General features: G+C 53.0%; 6 protein-coding genes across 6 annotated transcripts; 3 read left to right on the forward strand and 3 right to left on the reverse strand.

Moving 5' to 3' along the window:
* Positions 1–383: 383 nt before the first annotated feature.
* Positions 384–2,657, reverse strand: PHACADRAFT_210246 (uncharacterized protein). Its single transcript, XM_007397077.1, has 19 exons — positions 2,444–2,657; positions 2,288–2,380; positions 2,139–2,232; positions 2,071–2,080; positions 1,975–2,018; positions 1,896–1,921; positions 1,827–1,842; positions 1,727–1,751; positions 1,653–1,664; positions 1,576–1,591; positions 1,478–1,526; positions 1,319–1,419; positions 1,186–1,245; positions 1,097–1,124; positions 986–1,043; positions 899–923; positions 741–846; positions 638–685; positions 384–565 (listed from the first exon to the last, which is right to left on the reverse strand). Exons 1-19 carry the CDS (start codon positions 2,626–2,628, stop codon positions 536–538), a joined length of 1,026 nt encoding a protein of 341 aa, XP_007397139.1. The 5' UTR covers positions 2,629–2,657; the 3' UTR covers positions 384–535.
* A 4,498-nt stretch (positions 2,658–7,155) lies between these two features.
* PHACADRAFT_210247 (uncharacterized protein) lies at positions 7,156–7,665 on the forward strand. Its single transcript, XM_007397078.1, has 2 exons — positions 7,156–7,402; positions 7,455–7,665. The coding sequence occupies exons 1-2, from the start codon at positions 7,232–7,234 to the stop codon at positions 7,611–7,613; spliced, it is 330 nt and encodes a 109-aa protein (XP_007397140.1). The 5' UTR covers positions 7,156–7,231; the 3' UTR covers positions 7,614–7,665.
* Positions 7,666–9,024: 1,359 nt separating this feature from the next.
* Positions 9,025–9,804, reverse strand: PHACADRAFT_210248 (uncharacterized protein). Its single transcript, XM_007397079.1, has 2 exons — positions 9,418–9,804; positions 9,025–9,367 (listed from the first exon to the last, which is right to left on the reverse strand). Exons 1-2 carry the CDS (start codon positions 9,673–9,675, stop codon positions 9,083–9,085), a joined length of 543 nt encoding a protein of 180 aa, XP_007397141.1. The 5' UTR covers positions 9,676–9,804; the 3' UTR covers positions 9,025–9,082.
* A 169-nt stretch (positions 9,805–9,973) lies between these two features.
* PHACADRAFT_258301 (uncharacterized protein) lies at positions 9,974–11,816 on the reverse strand. The gene is made up of 5 exons (XM_007397080.1): positions 11,681–11,816; positions 11,467–11,618; positions 11,247–11,418; positions 11,076–11,176; positions 9,974–11,021 (listed from the first exon to the last, which is right to left on the reverse strand). The coding sequence occupies exons 1-5, from the start codon at positions 11,790–11,792 to the stop codon at positions 10,194–10,196; spliced, it is 1,365 nt and encodes a 454-aa protein (XP_007397142.1). The 5' UTR covers positions 11,793–11,816; the 3' UTR covers positions 9,974–10,193.
* Positions 11,817–13,328: 1,512 nt separating this feature from the next.
* Positions 13,329–17,387, forward strand: PHACADRAFT_210250 (uncharacterized protein; the record flags this gene model as incomplete). The annotated part of the gene is made up of 12 exons (XM_007397081.1): positions 13,329–13,347; positions 13,408–13,622; positions 13,676–13,788; positions 13,840–14,180; positions 14,241–14,579; positions 14,632–14,931; positions 14,984–15,104; positions 15,163–15,427; positions 15,475–15,642; positions 15,707–15,939; positions 15,991–16,203; positions 16,269–17,387. 12 exons carry the CDS (start codon positions 13,329–13,331, stop codon positions 16,585–16,587), a joined length of 2,646 nt encoding a protein of 881 aa, XP_007397143.1. The 3' UTR covers positions 16,588–17,387.
* Positions 17,388–18,364: 977 nt separating this feature from the next.
* PHACADRAFT_210252 (uncharacterized protein) lies at positions 18,365–19,627 on the forward strand. The gene is made up of 3 exons (XM_007397082.1): positions 18,365–18,769; positions 18,826–18,998; positions 19,056–19,627. Exons 1-3 carry the CDS (start codon positions 18,440–18,442, stop codon positions 19,150–19,152), a joined length of 600 nt encoding a protein of 199 aa, XP_007397144.1. The 5' UTR covers positions 18,365–18,439; the 3' UTR covers positions 19,153–19,627.
* Positions 19,628–22,112: the final 2,485 nt, after the last annotated feature.

Consider the following 22,112-nt stretch of genomic DNA (forward strand, 5'->3'; position numbering starts at 1 on the left):
GCCACACGCTACGCCACGCGATTGATCACTTAGAGCGATCGCACCGTTATGATAACCATAGCAGAGCTTACATGACTCTACAGGTGCTGATTAGACTCAGTCAAATCAATCTCACTGTTTCCCCAGTCTGCACCTTGTTCAACAAAACTATATATGGGAGACACCCATTGGTATTTTTGCCAGTGGAACATGCAAAGTCAACTGGCCGCAACCCATACTATCGTCTTACAAACTTAACAGCGTCGACAGGTAAAGGAGGGTAAGATTCGCAAGTGGGATCCGGAAGACTTCGCTTCGAATCCAACTACAGCAAAAACAATTACACAAGACAAACTCGGGTTTTGTATACCACAAAATAATGAAGAGTGTACTAAAGAATGCAGAAATATGTTCCCATGTTTTGAACAGAATATGTTGCCTGTTTCATACCGAAATGGGCCATATTTCTAGATTTGAAGTATGATCACCGCGCCTCTGCCCACTCGTCTGTTGTTGGAACGAGGTCGTTCACCGCATGATCCTAGCATTGACGGCCTCACAACTCGGACTTGATGGGATTCGCCTCCTGGAATTGGGCGTAACGTGAGCTCGACCGTTGTGGGCGTGGGATCTACACCTCTAGCGAGGCGAGACTTACGCGATCGTTGACGACGTCCTTGTGGATGTCGATGCGGAGGCTGCTGGTCTGTATGCCAATTGGTCAGAGACGTGCGTGGAAGGAAATAACGGGGCAGGCTTACGTTGATAACGTCAGTCGTCCCTCGACTCTCCTGGCTGGTAAAGTGGAGCGGAATAGAGTTCGAACTTTCGCCGATTTTGGTCCTGAGATGCTTCCGCATGTTTAACCTGCAGGTAATCTCAGAATTGTTACATTTAAACGATGACGAAGGTGACTGACATGGCCAAGACCGAGTTGGCGTAGACTATTTGACGGAAGAACCCGAGGGAGGTCAGCTTGGGTACCTGGTGGAGAAAGAGTACTCACGCTTCGACTGGAGCTCCACCATGCCGCCAAACAACAGGCTCGTTGGAATGAGGTTGAACTGCACAAAACGGTCATGATATGTCTGCTTCGCTTGCGTATGGACATACGGACCATGAACAACGCGGCGATGGAGCAGCACCTAAAACGAGAGCGAAACGTCAGCAATTTGTCAATACCACTCCGCAGTAATAGCTACGTACATGGTAACTGCACCAGTGTTGATGGTGTAGAACATCATACGCTGCATCATGTGCTGTGTCCTGTTGGACGTCAAAGACAAGCCATCAGCGTTTGATTGGGACCAGGTGAAAGATGATATGATAAACGACGCACCGACGGAAGGCAGACTTCTGCTGGCGCAGATAGAAGGCAAGCAGACAGGTGACGATGATGTCGACCAAGGCGGCGAGCACCAGACCAACGTCGGTCGTAGTCTGCAGAGAAGAAATACCTAAGAGCGGTCTCGCTGACGCAATTGGGAAGGTTGCGAACCTTTGACGAGAGTTCTGCGTGGAACTGGGCCCAAGCGGGAAACTTGACGCTGCGCGAAAGTCAGCAGCGCTTCCTCGGGTTTCAGATGAGATGCATACAGGAAGACAGCAGTAGCTATAGTGCCAGCGCACAAAATGTTAGACTCATATCAGGTCATAAGAGTAATCGTGCGCACCAAAACTGGTGGCTAGAATGAACGAAATAGCGGTGGTCAGCATTTCCCGTTGACATCGTGTTGAACACGCGTACCAACACGGGCCAGTAGAAGGATAGCCTGCATGAAGTGTTAGCCGCTGTCGTTTCAGGGTGCAACAATCTCAGGATGCCTACTGGAATGGATGTCACCAACCAGTTCTTGTGACTCACTAGACATAGCTGTCAGAGCTGACGGATAATTCTAAGACGGCATAGCACTTACATGCCCAGAGACGATGGATGAAGTATCTACGCCGGATGTCAACCTTGCAATTTAGCGTCAGAGTGTGCCCAAAACTCACCCTTGCGATGAGGCCGCTATAATCACCTCCGCATAAATCGAAGCCTTTCCAACCTCATTAGCCGTGCCAAATCTTGATGTGTCGTCGCAAACTTACGGGCGCACTCCTGCTCGAGGTATCAGAGGGTTGTATAGAGTCCAAACAGAAACATTGACTCGCCATACGATCGTCGCCGCGTTTATAGGAGCTCCGATGTCGCCGACAAAGTAGGTGTAGAGCATGTGGAAACAGAATATAGTATGAAACAGTTCCAAACCCCTTCGTCCAGCGTTCATTAGACGACCACAGACACCAAAGACAGCCGACGACTCACCATAGCACTGCAACAAACGTCCGCAGGACAGTCCCATCGTACTCGTATGCAAACCAATACGAATAGACCTGGGCGGAAAATATGCCAAAAAATCTGGACGGAGGTTTGTGAGCTCTTCGAGCAAATTCCGGTCGTCGGATTAGGAGTAGGACCCACATGAATGCAATGCAGACCAAGATTAGCAGCGGGCTAAGAAGATTCTTGATTTGTTGAATGGCGGCCTCCATGGCAGCTTGAAGTGCTTGAGCCTCAGCGGCAGCGGCAGCAGCGGCGGAGGCGGCGGAAGCGGAGGCGGCAGCAGCAGCGGCGACGGCGGACGACGCGGCGGCGCTGGAGTCCATGACGAGCAATGGGGGAGGGGGCGGTATAGATGGGGCACAGGATTTGCAGTGTCTTATTTCTGCCCAGATATGTCCGTGGAAGCGCCGGACGAGAGGATGGGCGGCGTCACGAATGTCGCAGAGGACGGCATCAGCTGATGCTATAATTGAAACCGGCCGGGAGAAGCCCGTTCGAGGATAGAAACTATGAAGCAGATCTCCCTCGCTCTGCCATCAGAGAATTTTGCGGCGCATTGAACCTGTAATTGGGCAAACCGCACGGGATGCGGGCCAGTTCCGCTATCTTTTTGTTATATTTTGTCGATTTTATGCTTCAATCGACACTTTGGTCGCTGACCTTATCATCTGTGCAGACCCCCAAGATGGTGGGACAACGGTTCACAGAGCACGCAGCCTGAGCACCAGAATCAATAAAAACCGAGACAACACGGCCGTGGAATTTTCCAACGCACGGAAAATATGCTGTACACTGCTGCAACCATCGCACCGGGCGAAGGCGAGCTTGCCACCAGCGTGGCTATGGTTTCCCTCTGCTGCGGCAGGGGAGGATATATCTCCCAAATGTTGTGTATGCCATGCGTGGGACTAGACTCGTTACTAGTCTACTTGGAGTTGATAGGGGCGCGTAACGAGGGTAAAATGGTGGTCGATATGGCGGAACGGCTACCGGGTATTCCGTGCAATGTGGTATCGAGTCTGTTGGCAGAATCTAGGTAGAGATCGTGCTCTAGGCATTCCGAGGAGCCGCATGAACTCTGGCACCATCCCCCGTGAGTTGAGCATTCAAGATATTTCAGTTAATTGTCCGTGTATGCTCATGTGAAAAGGCGAGGAAGTGGGAGAGGAAATATTTCGCTTATCGCCATCAATGCGAAAGTCCCGGGCCGGATTATATAAGCAACGGCGGGGCTCCCAAAGGCGGAAGCGCGCCAGAGAACGATGTTGAGAGAGACGAGCTCGCGTGTGGAGCGGGTGACACTATCCTCGTCTAGGATTTTGCTCGCGGCGAGGTTCGACAGGCACTGGCACCTTCCGGTCCAGGCATCAGGGACTACAAAAATTCGTGGGCGCACATCCAATATTACAGGCTATACTGTATACTCACACAGCGACACATCATATCTACACCTGTTATCCACCTCAGTAGCGGCCTGCTTGGAGTGCTACTAATAGTATGTAATTATGAGGTGTCACCAGCAACCATCGCCAAATTTCGGCCTATTGAGTGTGCAATGCACCTTGTAATGTGCGCAGCACGCCAGAGTCACAGCTTTCATGTCGCTGTGATGATGGCAACATGAAGCTATTAACCGTCATCCTCCGAGCTCTCTCCCATGGTAAAGAGGTATAGCCAGCGTAGTGGTGATAGAGAAGGTTAAGCAGGCACCACTCGGGCAGTCGTTCACCAACTCCCGCAAGTCGTCTATCTAAAGTGTTACAGCCGCATTCTCACTTAACAAAAACAACGACATTGTAGTGAACGGTGCAGGTCCAAGTCATTGAACAACGGGATGCCCAGTAACCAATAGGCTCGGTATTAGCCGCCCCGACCACTGGCAGGGAATTCCAGTGTACCAACCACCCATATACCCTCGGTGCGCGTCGTACCAACTACCGAGTAGACTGGCCACGAGTTCAAACAATCAACATAAGAGGCTTAACGAAGGCTGACTACACGTTACTGCTGATCTAATCACGAAATAATAGACCGTCTCTGTTTGTGGCGGGTATTGAAACTGCCACATCTTACAAAACTCTCTGAGGCTCCCCGAAAATTTGTCGCTGTGTAAGACAATGTAGGAGACACTACTCGTTGAGACGGTAGCAGGAGTAGAGGATAGTACTGGCTATTAGCTAGGGTAATTATTAAGACACCGTGGTATAAAAACAAGTGACGCAGAATGTCTTGTACTAAGAAACAGGAGTCTCCGGCGGCTGGGTTGCGCAACTCCGCCATAGCCAGATGACGGCACTGATGCAAAACGTTGACAGCTGGAGAAATTTCGTGATGAGTACTAGTTGGTATCCTAGCTATGTCCTCTAATGGCCTCTAATAGGATGTCTACCCTTCTGGAACTGGTGAGGCCGTGTACGATGCGACCGTACTGGAAGCCGCTCAGCGCTGCACACTTCGCGGCAACCACTAAAACGCGGGTCGCCCCCGGTCGTCGGTCGTTGGTCGCCAGCGGCCACTTCGGGGTATGGCCCTTGTGGCGTCGTCGGTCGCAGGCGTTCCGTTCCCAACCGCGGTTCGAAGTTTTGCCTTGAAGTCTGGTTATCCGGGCGCAGTGATGAGACTCTGAACACGAAGGCTCACGAAGGGCGCGTGCCAATGGACACAAGGAGCCTGGAAGAACACGGAAGATCGTTCTTCATCAAGGGGAGTGGTGTCATGGTGCTTTGGCAGTAATTTGACGCATCAGCAGACGTTACCTCGTTTACGTTCACTGAGACTCAAGACGCAACCGATGAATGGCTACACCCTCTGGCTAAATGCTGTTCTGCTCCACGGGTTGCATTGGAAACTGCCAGAGACGGATGCGCCCAAGGGGGCTAGGAATTCCGCAGCGAGAAAGTGCTCCGCCGCCGCCGCCGCCGCCGCCAAAATTTGGTGGGAAAGGGTTCCAGGGACTATGTTGGTTGCCCAGAACATGGCGATGAGACCGCGGGCTTTGCATACTTATCTTCTAGATCGACAAACTTCTTGGGTTAGCGTCACGAGCGCCGCGCGCATCCTTGACCGCATGGGAATCGGACTAACAAAAGCAACCGGCGCAAATTACTTTCCTTCACCGCGCCAGGAACGCCGATGAGGATTATATAGGGCGAGATGAAGATGCGAGCTCTCGTACTGACGCAGGTGTTTGTTGTTGGCTCTGCCTGCACTGGACTGGATCTGTAGCCGGAATAGTGGCCAACCTCGCAGTGTTGTAACCGCAAGGGGGGTATGGAAGGGCGGGAAGGATACTTCAAATTCGCGCGGGTGAATTGTGGTAGCGTCTGGTTCTGTCCCCCGTTTCCTGATCTTCCGTTGTTCGCTCGCCGGGCCCCAGCAGGGCACTAGTACTGTAACGGACTGATGTGTGAAGGTCAAAGTTAACCCGCTGATCGGAATGTGTAAGTACAGAAAACTGGACGTACTCAAACTCGCAAGCTCTGATTCACTCGCACAGTTCTCGTCCCGCTCGTGGAGATGTGGATGTTTGGGTCATAAAGCCATATCTGTCAGGTGTCTCGGAGGAAAAGATAAAGGGTTTCATCTGGGTGCGCGACCCGCCGGCATGTAGTCGGCGGTTTGCATCGGGATTAAAAACTAGCCCGCTAGGCATATTCTGGTATATTGGTCGCGGTGTTTAGGCCATTAGCGGGAGGACCCAAGATAACGGTCTTGTGGGGTGGGAGTGGAACCAAAATAATTTCCTCTCCAAAATGAGATGTTCACTGAGCAGCTTGAGTCGATGGTAAAGGGTGAGTAGCTCAGGACAACACGAAGCATACAGAGTTCTAGAAGATGCTCCTGGGCCTAGAACTCTTTATGCTTCACTCCGAAGCCTGTAAACCCTTTCTAGCAGCTTGTAGCCCGTTTCCACGCCCGCTTGATCCCGACACTGATCGGTCGTCCGTTCAGCTGAGCCAGGAGGGGCGTAGCGACGACATCGAAGGAAAGTGGAGACACGGTAGGGTAAAAAAACAAGTCGTACTGAATCTGGCGGCGAGCTGTATATACCCTAACCTGGTTGAATACTGCCATAGGCATTAGATAAGGCCCGCATCTGTGCATAGGGAGGCCGTATATAAAGCAGAAGGCGCCGTGCTGGCGTGCTGGTCCGTCACCCAAACGGGCCTTGAGCGCTTAAGAGCCACAACATGAATGTAAGCTCTCTTTGCTCAGCCAGCCTTCTGTTCGACTGCTGGTAGATATTTGGGCCGTTTATAATATCACAAAAAAAAGTAAATTCACGACAAAGATGTGGGCACAAGAGGTCTGCACAAATATATTTGGCCTTATTTGGGCACCTCTGTTTATTGGATATTCAACAATGCACTTATTTATGTCGTAAAATGAGATCAAGAGCTTCATAAAATAATACTGCTACGTGCTGCACTCTCCGAAGCCGGAGCACAGATGGCGCATGACAAGAGCTCGAATCGTGAGCTGTACAGTTCGTGGCACGGCACGCTTTCCAGATTTGGGAATAGGCGCTTCAGCGCCAACTCACTTGACGTTCTCGACTTTGCGGTGTACTCGCAGGATTCAGTAGTCTGTTCCAATTGGAAGCGTGTTGGCAGGGGGGGTCGAATAGCCTTTTTTGGAAGGACCGGCATGCTCTCGGCAACCGCATGAGATTTAGGCTCCGAGATCCACATCTGCGAGGAGGCCCCTGTTGGGCGAATAGTAGTGTTGTTGACCACATATTCCACTCATTATGATATTGTAAGCCTGCTATACATGGCTTCTAATACTACTCATACAACCTGAATCCCTTGGACGTCACCAGAAGGCAAAGAACACGTGCGCGAGATCGTGCACAAACCCATACCGCAATGAAAGGATGGATTGCTCGAGCACCAGGTGAACTCCGTGGTACGGACGTTGGACGCCATGTCGCAGCTCGTGTTCATACCTACCGGTGGCGGCAAGACTGCACTATTCTATATTCCAATCCTAATCGTGTTGTACATGCACGACCATCCACACCCAAGGTTCAAGACCTTGCCATTGAAACCGGTCGCACTTGTAGTTGTGCCATTGAATGAGCTTGGGAACGATCATGTGAGTACCAAGCCTGTCAAACTAGGAGTACATCCCACCTTATATTGTCCAGGTGAACGAGCTCCGGGAGCTCGGGATAGACTCGATAGCGTCACACGCTGAAGAACTGGAACGCGTGAAAGCTCAAGGACGCAATGTTTATAAGACCGTTTCGAACAGACTCATATGCGACAGACTGACCCAGGCGACTCTCAACTCGAAGATTGATTGATGTGCCTTTGTAGCATAGAGCCAAATTCCACGGACAAGCGGCAACAAGTTTGCACGATTAGAGCGCAAGAAGGTAAGCTCCGCCATCCGGACTGCCAACAACTGAGAACTACACTGTTAGTTCGAGTTTTTGTCTGCTCAGCAATATGGATCACAATGTTCAGTGGTCGATAGGCTCCTCGTTTCACTGTTACGGCTGCAGAGGTGGCGTCCGACCTTCGACTTGCCGTTTCGGTATACTTCTTCAGCATGTACCAGGTAACCGATACATTTTTCGTGAATAGATCTTGCAGCTTGTCCATGCGAAACTGATTAAGCTTCTCCCAGGTCACCAAGGCTTCCCTTCGGGCCTCTAATGTAGACCGCCCGGGTGTTCACGCACTACCACTAGCGGCCTGCGTAGCATCATTATCTGCCTGTGGCCCTGCCGGTATCTTGGCAGCTTTGCTAGATGCTGGCATATGAAGGCCACTATCTGCACGCGCCAGGCTCTTCCCTTCCGTTGCAACAAACTCTCCGGCTGTATATACTGCCCATGCATTCATGGCGGAGTGTGCGTGTTCAATTTTCATCATATCTTGATTGGGATCATAGACGCTGTTTGTGGGACTCGTATCATCACTGCGAAGCCCTAGCGAAGCCGCATTCTTGTATATCAATTCAAGGACCTGAATAAATTTGATTTTTTCACTTCCGGCAAGAAAAGATCGAGCCATTCCTTCGTGGCTCGGCGAGCGGCTGTTCTCAAGAGAGAAGAACGTGTCCAGCAACTTCCTGAGGGACTAGTTGAAGTGCTTCAGCAGCGCAATGATATACTGCATCTTGACCGGGTCCGACATGCGTGTAGGTAGTGTGGCAAGAAATGTCGTGACATCATTGTCCGGTGTATTTTCGAGCTTCCGCTTTTTGGGGCTTGTACTGGGAGGCTTATATGAAACAAATTTCGAGCCCAGAGGCATGGGTGGCGAGGACATTGTCCTTTTATTATTATATTGCCTCGACGCGACGGTGACGGTAGCGGGGCGGGGCGCGTCAAGCCGATTCGTTCTCAGACGGCACGACACGCAAGTTTCAGCTTCTATAAAAGGCTATTCGACCCCCCCTGCCAACGCCCCACAAATAGGTGCAGACCTTATATTATCAAAGTCGATCGACGTTATCATCGACTGATTAGATAGGGCTGCCCCAGGGAGACTAAGGATTCAGGCTCTACTGAGCGGAGCAGACTCGCAAGCGTAGCGAGCAAGAAGCTGCGAGACATTAATCATACGCCAGTGCGACTTTCTCTCTCTCTTCCCTTCCCTCCATGAAAATGCTACCCAGGCGCCTGCCCTCAACAAGTCACGGGATCGTGACATTGTTGCAGACGCGTACTCGCACGAGCTATTCATCGTACACTGAAGCTTACAAAGCGACAAACAAAACAAATGCTCTCCTATAGTCTGTTAGAGATAATACTCCATTCATTATTCATAGCAGACTCCGCCTCTGTGTGCTAGGGTGCGCGTCTCCGGTGCCGGTGCACACCATGGTGCACAGCGGCGCGTTCTCTGGCATCGGTGCACCCGTGGATGCGTACCTCCTCTGCACCAGCGCGATGACCGCTTGGAGGGGCACAATGATGCTCCTGTTGCGTCCCCATCTCTCGGGGAAGCCAGGCGGCGGCGATGTGCGCGAGAGCACCTGGTACGGCAACGCAGCGAGCTCACGCTCGGAAAGCTTGTAGTATTCCTTCGCGTCGCTCCGGTACATGACCTTTTCTCGCATTAGCGTGGGGCAAGGCGCAGGGCTTGAGTACGCCTCACCTCTGTGCCCCGTAGAAGATGCATCCCGACTTCAGGATCCTCAACGCCGAAGACCTGGAGGCCCATCTCCCACTGCTTCCGGCGCACCTTCATCTCTGCTTTCCTCATCTTCTCCTCGTCCGTCGCTCGCCTACGGGATATCGGGCGCTGGACGGGCATCTGGCTGCCCTGTGCACAGCCGACGTTCGCTGGGTCCCCGAAGGGCGCAGGTATCGAGACCTGGCGGTGAGTTGGAACGTCCGGAGTCATGTTATCCATGTCGAGTTGGTGAGTGTCTATCAATCGTGGCGCAGGCTCTGTTGCCCACTATCACGGCCTTATATACTGCAGGATGCGCGGCTCGCGCCCAAAGCCTCATGTATCATACGGCCACTACAAATGCTAAATGCCGTTCTGTTGTCACAACTCAGGCCACGCTGATGGCCTTCCGCGGTCCCAGCAACGACAAAGCTACTCAAAACGGCGTCTTGCGCCTTCCGAGCGTCTCGTGGCACGCCCAGGTACGGCGTGGCTGTATGTGGCAAGCCCGTCACACAAACAGAGGAGTGTCATGATTAAACACTGGTGGGCATGAGTATAATTTATCCTTGTGGTATTTTACAACGTATTGTACAGCGGCCAGCCACATCATTACTGGTCAAACGGAAAATTGCAAAACAAAGCAAACGGCCAAAAAAAATTACAGGGTAAACAAATCACGGTGCTGTCACTTCGATAAAATCCCAGTCTGTTCAAAGGCATTGAAAGGACTAGTCCTGGGTTATACCCCCATCAGTCTAGTACCTTTCGTACCTCGAACCCTCAGAACGGCCATCAAAGCTCCGCGAGCGATGGCGGTTGCTGTGACTGTGCCTGCGCGGCCGCGACTTGATAACGATCGTCGAGCCCGGTTGGGCGGGTATAACCGTGCCGCCGGGGACGGAATACGCGCCGCCCGTATATCCCGCGCCGTACCCTCCAGCGCTCGCGTACGGCGCGGCGGAGCTGTAGCCTGCGGGGATGTAGCTCCCGGGGGCGACGCTCGTGCCGAGCGCCGCGTTCACGCCTGCACCAGGATACGCGCCGTAGCCCCCGCCCGGATTCGCGTACTGGACGCCGCCTGAGCCTGGGTAGTTCGTCGCGAGTCCCGCCCCGCCGTACCCTGTGCCGCCGCCGGCTCCCGGCCCGCTGCCGGGGTAAGACCCGCTGGCAGCGTAGCCTGCAGGGGAGGGGGAGGCGCTTGCACCGTAGGGCGGCGACGTGCCGAGGCCACTGGCGTACGACGGCGACGCGCCCAGTGCACCAGCGAACGGCGAGTTCGAGAGGACGCTGCTGCTTCCATCGGAGCGTGAGCGCCCGGGGATGGAGATTCCACCCATCGGGGGTGTCGTGTCGAGGAAGGGGGAAGGAGGGGCGCGTGAGACGTTTGGCACGCTGAAGGAGGGCTGTCGCTGGATGCCGATGGGTGCAGAAGAAGAGTACCGCCGGGAGCGGGAGTATGATTGGTTTTCGACGTAAGGGTCGTCGATCGAGTCAGGCTCGGGCATTCTACCTGGTGCGAAGCCTTGGTCGGTCATGCTTGCGTTGTTATAGGCTCCGCCGGCATACGCGCCCTCTTCGAGTACCTATTTGAGTTACTTCAGAGTTATTTTCGAATATGATTACAGTAATAAGCTTACTGCATATGAAATCTTAAACGACGTTAAGGCGGCGGACTCGAGGCAATCGCGTAGCCCGTAGGTGTCCATCGGGCGGTTGGTGTACTGCCACAAACGGCTCGCTAGATCGATGATTTACGTTGAGTCGAACTGGCCTCTGCGATGCGGTGATAGCAGTACGGATTCACGTACCTTCGGCAATAGCAAGCCCGACAAGCCCTTCCCGCGCCCTTTCGATGGCTCCGGTGGCACCACTCGACAACAGAGGGTCAAAGAGAACTCGGCGGTGGTATTTCCACATACGATAGGCTTCGTAGGCAGCTGCCATGCCGATATCATGTGGGAGCAATTGAGAGAAATCAACCTAAGAATTGCTTAGTAAATCAGCAGAAAGGTGAACACACGAACGTACCAGTCCGCTGTATATGCGCCTTTGCCAGAGCCTCGCTTCATTGGTGCCCGCACCGCCCGTAGATCCAAAGTCGCGCGTCCTATTCATGACTGTGTAGTAGAGATTTTGGTCGGGATTAATCGCATAGGCACGGTAGTAATCCCAGCCACTCCCTGCAAGGCGTCATATAGCTGATCAGCGAGCCAAACAGACATCCAAGTCGAAGTCAACATACATGACGGTAGCGGCTGGAACGCAGGCACGGGGGGTTCTCTGAAGCGCAGCTGGGAAGTTCCCCAGCCAGGAAGGGTTGTCCTATAGTACTCCAAGCTTGATATTCCAGCCATCCGAGCTCTACACTCAAGTTTTCGTCTGGGCTGGTAGAGGCGAAGTGTTTAGCAGTGTAGAGCGCTGCGAGGTCTGGTGGTTGGCAACGAGTGATGAGAGAGGAGAGAGAGGCTGAAAGGTGGAGAGGGTGTGAGAGAGTGGCTATTCGTGGTCATGGGCAGTGGCTCATGATCGCACCCATCTCATACTTTGTCTGATTAATGGCGTTTGACGCGTTTGACGTCACGCGCACGGGGTCAGACCGCCTCGTTTTTGCGAATTGTCGCGGGACATTCTCTGCATTGCTCGAACGATGAGCAAGCGCAGGAAAGGAGGATGAGAGACCCCAACCAACAGAGTAGAGGCTCGAGAAGAGCGAATGTATCACTCAGGGGAGCGCAACACGATCGACGGTTGTCTTCAACTTCGCGCGCTTCTTCACGCCTCTTTATGGAATATTATCACGTGCCTCATGCCCCACACACAATCGTCGAGAGTCGATACACCACCACTCCTTGATACAGCGCGCAGTTCAAAGCTTTCAGGGTGTCTTAAATTAGCAGAAAAATCATTGTATGCGTATTTCTTCTGGAACTCTTGCAGAGTTATGCCAGAACACGAGGGAACATGTATTTTATGCCGGAGGGCTGGAAAAGTATGTTTTCCCAATGTGATGGCACATTGATGGCGTTTTCAAAACTAAAGCCGCGAGTTAAACCACTCGGAAAATCCGCTGACGCTTTTGAAGTGCATCTCTGAATGCGCGATACCCATTAGCAAGGGTAGAGATGTCGTATGTCGTCCAACCGAACTGCCGGCCCCTGGTGCGTGGGACGGGAGCGGGCGCTTCGTCAGGTAAAGTTGCCTAAAGCGGTTACTCATCAAGCCAGAAAAAGGTGTTTCAAGGAGTGGTGGTAGGGGCGATTGCCATCAAAAGTGCGGGATCTCTCTCATTCACAAATTTCTCCACCATTGGTCTCCGAAATATTCTAGAGTGTGTAGATGTGCGGTATAAGTTATACGAAGTTCTAGCTCAATACACTCAGTGGAGCACAGCCAATAAGCACGGAGAATTTGACTGTATCAAGGAGCGGTGGATAACTGTACCTGAAAACTTTGCTTATTTTATTGTGGCCTATCTCTAGCTAAAAAGATTGTAGCGGAGCTTTTACTGCCTCACTCCAAGTCTGCTCACTATTACTATTTTTCCCAGCGCCAGCCACCTAGGAATAGTTCCTTCAGCCATAGCAAGCTGTTTTCGCTGTTTTCATCATTTCGTGAAAACGATGTGGCGTTCAGACAGTGTGATTGAAATCCGTCTGGAGCTTGGAGCTGAATTGTCACGTACCAGACTAGAATACTTGGGGGAAACAAGCGGTGCGAGCTTTGTGACATCGAGGAACCTGACGGAGCAGATGTAAGGCCTCCTACGGTTAGCAGATAGATCTAGTGGATTTCTATAGAGCTAATGCCACGGCTTGCGAGGGCACTCGCAACCAGTTTCGCACGCCACGGAGGACCTCCACGTGACGGCGCTATGCATTATCGGCGTCTGCATGCTCTTCCCCATGACTGGTCAGTCACCATGCACTCTCTCCTGCCGAGATTCAGCTTGAAAACGGTTCATCTTTGCAGATTACACTGTCTTTGCGCATCCCGATTTTGAGCCAAACGACTATGCGAATGCTCTACTAGCTGGCGAGCCCTATCCGCCGACAACCGGTCAGGCCGTGAAGAAGGGTTTCAATGGAAAGCCGACGGCGACGGGCAGCGATGCAGAGGATATTTCTGTCGCAATATCTAAGCTGTCGTTTAACATTGAGGATGTAGAGAAGCAGCTGAAGAATGTCGTGAGTACTAGCTCTTTCATGCTTGAGAATACTGGTAGACAATGTTCCCTCAGGTTACGACCCATCATGAGGGCTTGCTAGTCCAAGCTGCCGGGGTCACCGATATAGAGGGCTCTTTATCAGCCGTGAAGGGCGGTTTGACAGAGCTCGACGGCTCTCTCGACAAGTATGTCTCCTGATCAGTCGTTGAGCTGCATATATCCATGCCTGCTTACAGATTGCGCCAGAAGATCCGCACACCATATCTCACGCTCTCATCGCACGTTACCCGCCTTGAACAATTACAACAAGCATCAGACATCCTACGTCGTACCTCTCGTTTCGTTGTTCTGACAAGACGGCTGCAGATGCAGCTGACCGAGATGGACCACGCTTCCAAAGAAGATGCAATAGTGTCGGTGTCAACATCGGGTGCTACACCAAACAATACAATCAACGGCGGGGGGATATCAGGGTCATCAAGGAAAAGTACAGACTCACTTGTGACCGGTGCTATGATTGAGGAAGACGAGAAAGAGCGGACGATTGCGAAAGCTGCGTTGAGTATAGCTGAACTCGGTGAGTCCTTGCTGCATATCGTGTCGAAGCCAAGACTGGAAATTCATCGAGAAAACGCAGTATCACTTCTTCATCCACCTGATGCAGGAGCTTCTGAACACAACGGCGATGCATCCGCCTCTTCGATTGAACTCTCCTCTGTAAAGGCTGTCGCAGCTTACCTACCGCTCATCGACTCTGCACGCTCCCGTGTTACCTCTGACATGGAACAAATGGTTATCAGTGGACTTCGAACGCTAAATCAAACCCTGCTCGCCTCTTCCCTTCAGACAGCACACAACCTCCGTGTGCTACCCGACCTTGTGCAGAACCTCGTCTCAGATCTCAGCGATGCCGTCGAAGGACGGATACGATATGCCCTTGACCTAACGCGAATTGCGAAGGAGGTTCTTCCCAAAGGTCAGCTCCAACACTGCTGTCACCTGGAGTGCTCGTTCTGAGGTCACTGCAGAACAAGCTTCAACTCCAACATCCATGTACAAGTCGCGCTTTCGGACGGAGCCGACAAACATCACAGCGCCACAGTGGCAAGCTGCGCTTTGGGCAAGCCTCGAGAGCCTTGTTGAGGAGATGGCCGACTGCTGCGTCAAAGTGTACACGCTGGAGAAGGTGCTCACGAATAAGAAGGATGCTGTCACTAAGGTCGGGTTCTTTGACGAGGCGATGAAAGTGCTCGAGAACAAGCCGAGCGCGACATTCTGGGCGGCCCTTGGGCGGAGCCTTGAAAAGCAATTCAAGGAAGCGACTAAAAGTGCGCCGGTCATATCTTCGTTGTGTGCGACGCGGCTGATATTGTGTTGTAGGCTCAACATTCCTGCAGCAAACATTGAGTGCGGGATACCCACGGCTACTACGGCTGTTTCACTCTTTCTTCGCTAAGATTGCGGTGCACACAGACACTATTTATTCACAGGCACAGCAAAGGTCCAGTTCTGTCACGCTCTGCCCTCCGATTTTTCTGCTGACTCTCGAGTTCGTGCAGCCCGGACACCATCCTTGTGTTGCGTGCACTCTCGCTTTTTGAGTCCTCGTATCTCACACGTTCGAGCACACGTATCAACGAGGGCGTCTCCAATGCATTTGCAGGAGGCGCACGCGCGTCGCCAGGACAGGCAGAGGGCACCAACGTAGCGCGCGCCGTTGCAAACGAGCTCGACAGTGCTAAATTCGACCCATTGCTCGTCAAGGCAGTCGCACGGAACGCGGCGGCGAGTCTTGAGGCATTTGTGAACCGTCTGGACGGCCTGGTGAGTTGTGACTATCGCGATACCGAGTCATGGCTAATATTACTTAGATATCGAGGGAGCGTGCAGCGATCAGTCTTCTCGGCCCAACGGCGACGAGCCAGCAAGTCCTGAATGGCTCGCTTGCGACATGCCTATACCACTGCTGGAGCCGGCTTGACAAGCTACAAGAAGAGTACCCGGAAGGTGTCGTCGCTATTTTGAGGCCAAGCGTCGACGTACGTCCTCCTTTACCTCCGTTCTCGACGACATATTCATAATTGTTGACCTTCACACACACAGAACATCCATAAAAGGTTCACGCAGATTATCGATCCACTACTTGCTGCCGTTCGCCGCGAGGTCGGCGCAATAATCGCAAAGCTACATCGTATGGACTTCAGCGACGCCGTAGACCCGATGAGCGCTATGGGCGGGGGCGCGAGTCCCTATATGAAAGATTTAGCAGAGAAGCTGACGTTCGTCAAGACCGAAGTGTTTGCGCTCTACGGTATACCAGAGCTCGTGCGCGACTGGTAAGCTACCTCTCTCTATATTTTGATTGTAGCTCACGCAATGCTTGGCAGGGTGAAGGACATTGCGAAATACGTTATCAAGACTTTCCTCCTGCATGCGTCGATCGCGAAGCCGCTCGGCGAGTCCGGCAAGCTGCAGCTTACGAGCGACATGACCGAGTTCGAGTTCGCGCTGAGCGCGTTCATGACTGAGCCCGGCGCCAAGAAGCGCGGGGCTGACTGGAAGACCGTCGGAGAGGAGTACCGCGCATTGCGGGCAATGCGGTTCGTCTCCCCACCGCTCTCATTGTCTTTCACGACACTGATCGGTAATTGGGACTATTGCACAGGCAGCTGCTCTTCCTTGACAATACACTTCTGGCCTCGCCGAAGCACACGGTCGGGCTGCCTCCACTGCTGGTATTGCACCACGTCCTTGTGCGCTCGCCCATTGCGCTGCCGCACACGCTTCACGGCTGGGCTGAGGCGGAGTATGTGCGCTGGGTGAACGAGCACACGCCTGAGGAGGCGTGGACGCTCGTCGAGGGCGGACTCGCGCACTGGGAGGGCGTCGCACAGGCAGAGGGCACCGATACCGAGACGGCGCGAGAATACGTCGACCTGGCGCGGACAGTGCTGAAGAACGCGATGGAAGGGGCGGGACAATGAGATGTAGTGCAGTATTCCTAGTCTTACATGATATCCAACAGAGCCCAAAATGCCACAGCTTGTGCTGCTACACAGATACGATACGACTTGCTCAAGAGCGGGGACGAACTAGAGTTTCGCCCTTGCGTCCCCTTGCTCGTCCCGAATGCGGACGACGACCTTTCCCCACGTCTTCCGTTTCTCAATCGCATCGAGGCCCTCCGCAAGCCGTTCGAAAGGGAAGATCTCGGGGTAGACGACAGGCTTGACCTTGCCTGTGGAGAGCAGCCTTTACGACAACAGGGTCAGGGCAGATGGCATCGTGGGAATAGAAGTACTTACGCGAGCAGCTCTTTCCAGACGACTGAGATGCGCTTCGGGTCTTTGACTATCAAAAATGAGTGCCAGCTAACGTAGACAGATCGTTCAAAACTAACTGGCGGTGCCGCCCCAGAATACACCCATAACAGTGACACCTTTCAGAAGCACAAGATTAAGCGGAAGCTGCAAAGAAGGAAGTGAGACTGGCAGAGTTCAGAGCTATAGGTTCTCCCCACCTTTTCAATCTCACCCCCAGCAAAGCCAATGACCAGCAGCCTGCACTTCCAGGCCGCACACTTGAGGCAGTCGCGAATTTTGCCGACGGGATCGTACACGACGTCGACGCCACGGCCGCCTGTGATGTTGAGCACCTCCTTCTGCCAGTCTGGCTTGGTGTAGTTGACCGCATAGTCGGCGCCTCCGTGCTTGACGGCAATATCGAGCTTCTCTTGGGTGCCTGCGGCCGCTATGACCTTTGCGCCGAGCACTACACGTCTGAGATAGTGAGAGGATGAAGATAACGAACAGGGAGGGTACTGACACTTTCCAAGTTGCACGGCGACAATGCCCACACCGCCTGCTGCGGCAGTGACGAGCAGCCATTCTCCCGGCTTGAGCTCGGCACGGCCTGTGAGGGCCTCGTAGCTTGTGGGCCAGGTAATCGGCAGATCTGATAGCGAAGTCTGTATTTCCTCTACTCCATGATGACCTTGAAGACTCACTGGCACCCTGGTCAAATGTCATGTTACCCGGCAACAGGGCGAGCTGCCGCCATTTGACCGCGACCTTTTCGCCGTACGCTCCCTGGCCCGCACCGAAGACACGGTCACCGTGCTTGAAGGGACATCCTCGTGGTAAGGGCGAGTCATCTGAGATCTTGCCTGCAATTTCTGTACCGAGGACCTGCAGTGAGGGGTAAGTGGCGATGGCACACGCACAAAGTGCGCGCGAGACTCAACGAATGGGCGCGGCGGCTGAACCTGGTACTTGCCCTGCGCCTGCAGGATCTATAGGGTACTGTGAGCTGATTCGGCTGTGTATGCGAAGGAGGTGGGAGGGGCGCACGTCGAAGAAGTTCATGCCTGCACTATGCACATCGACCAGCACCTGGTCCTCCTCTGGCTTGGGTAAAGGTGCATCCTGAGTAAGGGCTATCTTGGACGGGTGGGCGTATTCCTTGACCACGAAGGCCCGCATCATTCTACCTTGCGTTGTGGACGTCGACAACAATCAAGGGGTCTCGTAAGCTGCTGGCGCATTCCCGGTGCATGATCCATGGTAGTCGGCAAACTGATGCCGGAGACAGGAAGTTGCCGGCGCCGGTACAAGACATGGTAAGCTTTGAGTGTGACAAAAATAAGTATCGCGAGTAAATATCATTTTCAGCGCTCATCAGCTAGTAAGTGCAATGTGAATGGCAGTCTCTAGCCTCTGTAAGAAATATACTTATCGCTCGCTACGCGTGACGTAACGCGATGCTATTAGGCCTTGCGCTAGGTAACCAGGTCCATTCGTCCTGACACTCGAAGGCCCCCCCATTTCGACCATCATCATGCCTCCAAAGCGCGGTTCGACAGTCAACACCGACGCTAGCGCGCCTATGCGCAAGCGTGCTCGCACGTCGAGCGCTCACGCAGCGGCAAAAGCTCTCGTGGCCGACATCGTCGACGCGTCGGGGGACTACGAGCTCCCGAACAATAACGACGAGGTTATTACGACCGTCCAGCAGCTCGCCCGCTACGCCAGACACCTTGAAGAGCAGCTCGAGTTGGCCGATAAGGCGGCCACCCAGGTGCCGGCAGGGCCGGCGAAGAAGACGCCTGAAGAGCTAGCTGAGAAAATCAGGAAGGCTGCGGCCGCTGGGATTAAGAAGCAGATGAGCGTACGTTTACATTCATAATCATTTTTCAGAACTAAACTAAGGATATCCCTTGATAGTGGAAGCCTTCGTGCAAAACAAACTCAGCAAAGTGGGTCTACGACGGTATCTGCCCTGACCCGGAGGTCTTTGGCCACCTCTTCAATCTCGGCGGCCCTCCAAAGTGGAAAATGAAAAAGTTCTCCAAGCAAGAGTTCGAGGACATTTTTGGTGACATTGAGGGCCATGCTCGGTATGTGCCCGTACAATAATGTGCGTCACCTGAAATTAACTCATATCTACATGCTAGGTACAACGAGCTTTATATCACCAACAGGGAGATCAATGTTCGTTGGTCCGAGACCGGAGAGTTCAAGCTTAGCGGTACCTACGGGATATCAATGTAGCTGGGGAAATCTAACCTAAAAAGTGTCCGTTGCGGGCGTTTTCCTGCCGAGTGCACTATTGTGTAAGTAGGGCAGAGTACTTGTCGCCACTAATGTACCTACGCACCGATAATGATTCCCAGCTAGTCCATGTTCATCCGTACATAAGCTCGAAAATCGTGAAGGGCTAATGAATGAAAGGTATGAACGACAGCCATGATGTGTCCCGGGTATCATAAACCCGGGCGGGCAAGCTCTGGAACGAGTGTCCCAGGAGAATCAACAGGATAACCCGGGCTATGCAGTATATGACGATCAACGTCAGCGCCATCTTGTTCATAGCTTCCGTAACCCATCGCCTGTCGACGACGGCCGCGCCGAGGATAATAACGAAGACAATGATGGGTAAGATGATGAGCAGCAGGGCGCAGCACCGCCAGAGTACCTGGCCGTTACTGTTCGGGAACTCGACATCCCAGCAGAAGAGGTGCGCGATCCCGACGGGCAGGCTGGCGGCGGCGGCGATGAGCGACCCTTGCGTCATGTCTACATATCGTGAGTCTAAGGCCATCTGCAGGACGTCTAAATACTCACACGGACTGGACTGCCGCAGGTGTTCGCTCCCGTGCTGGCGGTCGGTATCACTCATTGGGGGCTCTAGGAACGGCACGCAAGTCTTTTCCCAGAAGTCGTAGAGTGTCTGTGGTACCCAACGTTTTCTCGTCTTCTCGGTCGTCTCTTGCTCCGTAACCTTCTTAGATCGGCGCAGCGTCGGTTTTACGCGTACAATGATTCGTTCGTTGACGTTGTACGGCTTGGGGAGCCAGAGTCCGTAGTAGGCGAGCGTGCAGGCGACGTACGCACAGGTGACCGTCTCGAGCGGTGCGATGGGCAGCTTCTTGATTGCACGTACAACCGTGCCAACGAAGAATCGGAAGATTTGGAGCGTCGTCAGGATCTTGAAGAGCACATCCGCCTTCATGTGATCCGCGAGCTCGTACTCGAGCGCCTTGCAGTCGAACGCGCCCGGCTCATTATCGCGCAACAGCAGCTCGTGGAGCGCGAAGCCCGAGCGAACGCGGCGACCGTCCTCAGTCACAAGAGCGCCCATGTCGGCTGCCAAGGCGAGCGCGAGGGACCACTCGGCATGCCCGTTTTCGCGCATCCACGCGACGTCGCGCACGGCGAGCATATGCTCGTAGAACGCGTGGAGCACGAGCATCTCGGGAGAGAAGACGCCGAGAAGCCAGAAGCTTGCCTTCGTCCACAACTCGAGCCAGTAGTCCTTCGAGCGGAGTTTTTGTAGGAAGGGCAGGCGGTGTGCGTACGAGCGCGGGACGTCGAAGTGCACGGAGCTGTAGACGCAGGTGATCAGCGTTGAGGCACAGGAGGAGATAATATCCATCGTATCGCGTTCACTGGTGCCGGCTTGGAAACCAATGCGTGGGTCGGAAGACGAGAACTGGGTGGGGTGGCCGTAGTGAATGGCGAGTGCATAGGCCAATATGGAAGCGCACAGTGTAAATACCGCCAGGAGACCTAGGATGATGATGTGACGAAGAAGATAATTCGTGCTGACAAATCTCTCCACAGACGGGACGATACCGACCTCGCGAATGGTTAACATCTCGCGAGAGCAACACCTACAGGCTGATTATAACTAGTACTCGGGTGTGGGAGGAAGGACGCAGGCGGGGCCCACCTCTGAATGTCAGGGAGTATGCGGGTTGGCACCTGCCCTGTCCACTTGTACCTCGAGGGATACTAGGGTTTACATTGCTACGAGGAGCGATGACACTGCAGGGGACGTAATGTTGGCAGTGCAATGAAAATTGGAAGCAAAAGAAGACAAGCCGCCTGCAGCGGAAGCTTCGCGTATCATGACACAAGGCATAGAAGCGTAAGATGCCGCCACAGCATTGAACCCTAGTATACGCAAAAATGAAGCAAATTTAAACATGCTGCGGAGGAAGCGACCCACTTCTGCTATCCTGATACGCAAAGGCAGTGTATGGACAAGTTGCACGAAGGTGGGAGGATACAGGCTTTGAGCTTGGATGGTTTCTTACCCCTAGAACGCAAGCGGTAGGCAGAAACATCTCCACCTGGAGACGGCGAGGAAGTAAGGTTCAATGTGCTGTGCTACAATCAGTTCATCTGCACATGGTAGGTCATAATCAGCCGCTACGCAAGACATCCATCGCAGAAAGCTGGTTTAAAAGGCGTGCCGCAACTACTAAATCCGCGGTGCCTAAAGCTGTGGCAGGACATCAGGAAACAGAACTTGGCTCCATAGTGCTCCAAAATGCTCCTGTCGCACTGTGGAGCCAAGTTGTTTTCCTGATGGAGACAAGCTCAGGCTTGGAGAAGTTTTGAATTAGCAAAATTTAAATCCCTAGCACAAAACGCCAATGTACGACCTACTATCAAGCTTCCAGGCCGTTTCTCCCGCTGAGGTGCTCCATAACTTTCCTATACATATCAGTATCGAGACATTCGTCCGAACCGAGTGTGGCCCGGAGCAGGAGGGGGGAACACTACAGGCATGAGCTGGTTTCAGATCACCTGAAATGTCCCGGTCAAGCCATCAAAAATGTTTCATTTTCAGAGACTTAACCGGGGCTTTCTGGTGTCCTAAAATGATAGATTTGCCACCACTTTCGTAGCCATTTGCGGTGCAGGAAAATGATAATTTTTGTGTAGCCTGAAATGAACCTGAAATGACTCAATATGGCTACATTTCGGTACGGCAAAGAGTTCATGTTTCAGAAGACTTTGTGGTGCATTTCAGGACATCTGAAAGAACATATGTGGAGATCATTTCTGCCTCATGTTTGCAATGAGGAAAGGTACGGGCAAGGAAAACTTTTGATGGTCCTGAAATTGCCATTTCTGATGGATTTTGAAGCTATTTTATGAGCTAGAAGATTTTACTTGAGATAAGCCAAAAATGTCCTAGAAACGTACTACAAATTTGCCGT

The sequence above is a fragment of the Phanerochaete carnosa genome, assembly GCF_000300595.1.
Source record: "Phanerochaete carnosa HHB-10118-sp unplaced genomic scaffold PHACAscaffold_6, whole genome shotgun sequence".
NCBI lineage: Eukaryota > Fungi > Basidiomycota > Agaricomycetes > Polyporales > Phanerochaetaceae > Phanerochaete > Phanerochaete carnosa.

Coding starts and splice junctions, on each gene's coding strand:
- PHACADRAFT_210252 (XM_007397082.1), top strand. CDS start 18,440: ATGCCTCCAAAGCGCGGTTCGACAGTCAACACCGACGCTAGCGCGCCT. Junction 18,770..18,825: donor GGATTAAGAAGCAGATGAGC/GTACGTTTACAT, acceptor ATCCCTTGATAG/TGGAAGCCTTCGTGCAAAAC. Junction 18,999..19,055: donor GACATTGAGGGCCATGCTCG/GTATGTGCCCGT, acceptor TCTACATGCTAG/GTACAACGAGCTTTATATCA.
- PHACADRAFT_210246 (XM_007397077.1), bottom strand. CDS start 2,628: ATGGACTCCAGCGCCGCCGCGTCGTCCGCCGTCGCCGCTGCTGCTGCC. Junction 2,233..2,287: donor ACGTTTGTTGCAGTGCTATG/GTGAGTCGTCGG, acceptor CGCTGGACGAAG/GGGTTTGGAACTGTTTCATA. Junction 566..637: donor AGGACGTCGTCAACGATCGC/GTAAGTCTCGCC, acceptor GCCCAATTCCAG/GAGGCGAATCCCATCAAGTC.
- PHACADRAFT_210247 (XM_007397078.1), top strand. CDS start 7,232: ATGTCGCAGCTCGTGTTCATACCTACCGGTGGCGGCAAGACTGCACTA. Junction 7,403..7,454: donor ATGAGCTTGGGAACGATCAT/GTGAGTACCAAG, acceptor TATATTGTCCAG/GTGAACGAGCTCCGGGAGCT.
- PHACADRAFT_258301 (XM_007397080.1), bottom strand. CDS start 11,792: ATGGCTGGAATATCAAGCTTGGAGTACTATAGGACAACCCTTCCTGGC. Junction 11,419..11,466: donor GGCGCATATACAGCGGACTG/GTACGTTCGTGT, acceptor AGCAATTCTTAG/GTTGATTTCTCTCAATTGCT. Junction 11,022..11,075: donor CGTTTAAGATTTCATATGCA/GTAAGCTTATTA, acceptor TAACTCAAATAG/GTACTCGAAGAGGGCGCGTA.
- PHACADRAFT_210248 (XM_007397079.1), bottom strand. CDS start 9,675: ATGGATAACATGACTCCGGACGTTCCAACTCACCGCCAGGTCTCGATA. Junction 9,368..9,417: donor ATCTTCTACGGGGCACAGAG/GTGAGGCGTACT, acceptor ATGCGAGAAAAG/GTCATGTACCGGAGCGACGC.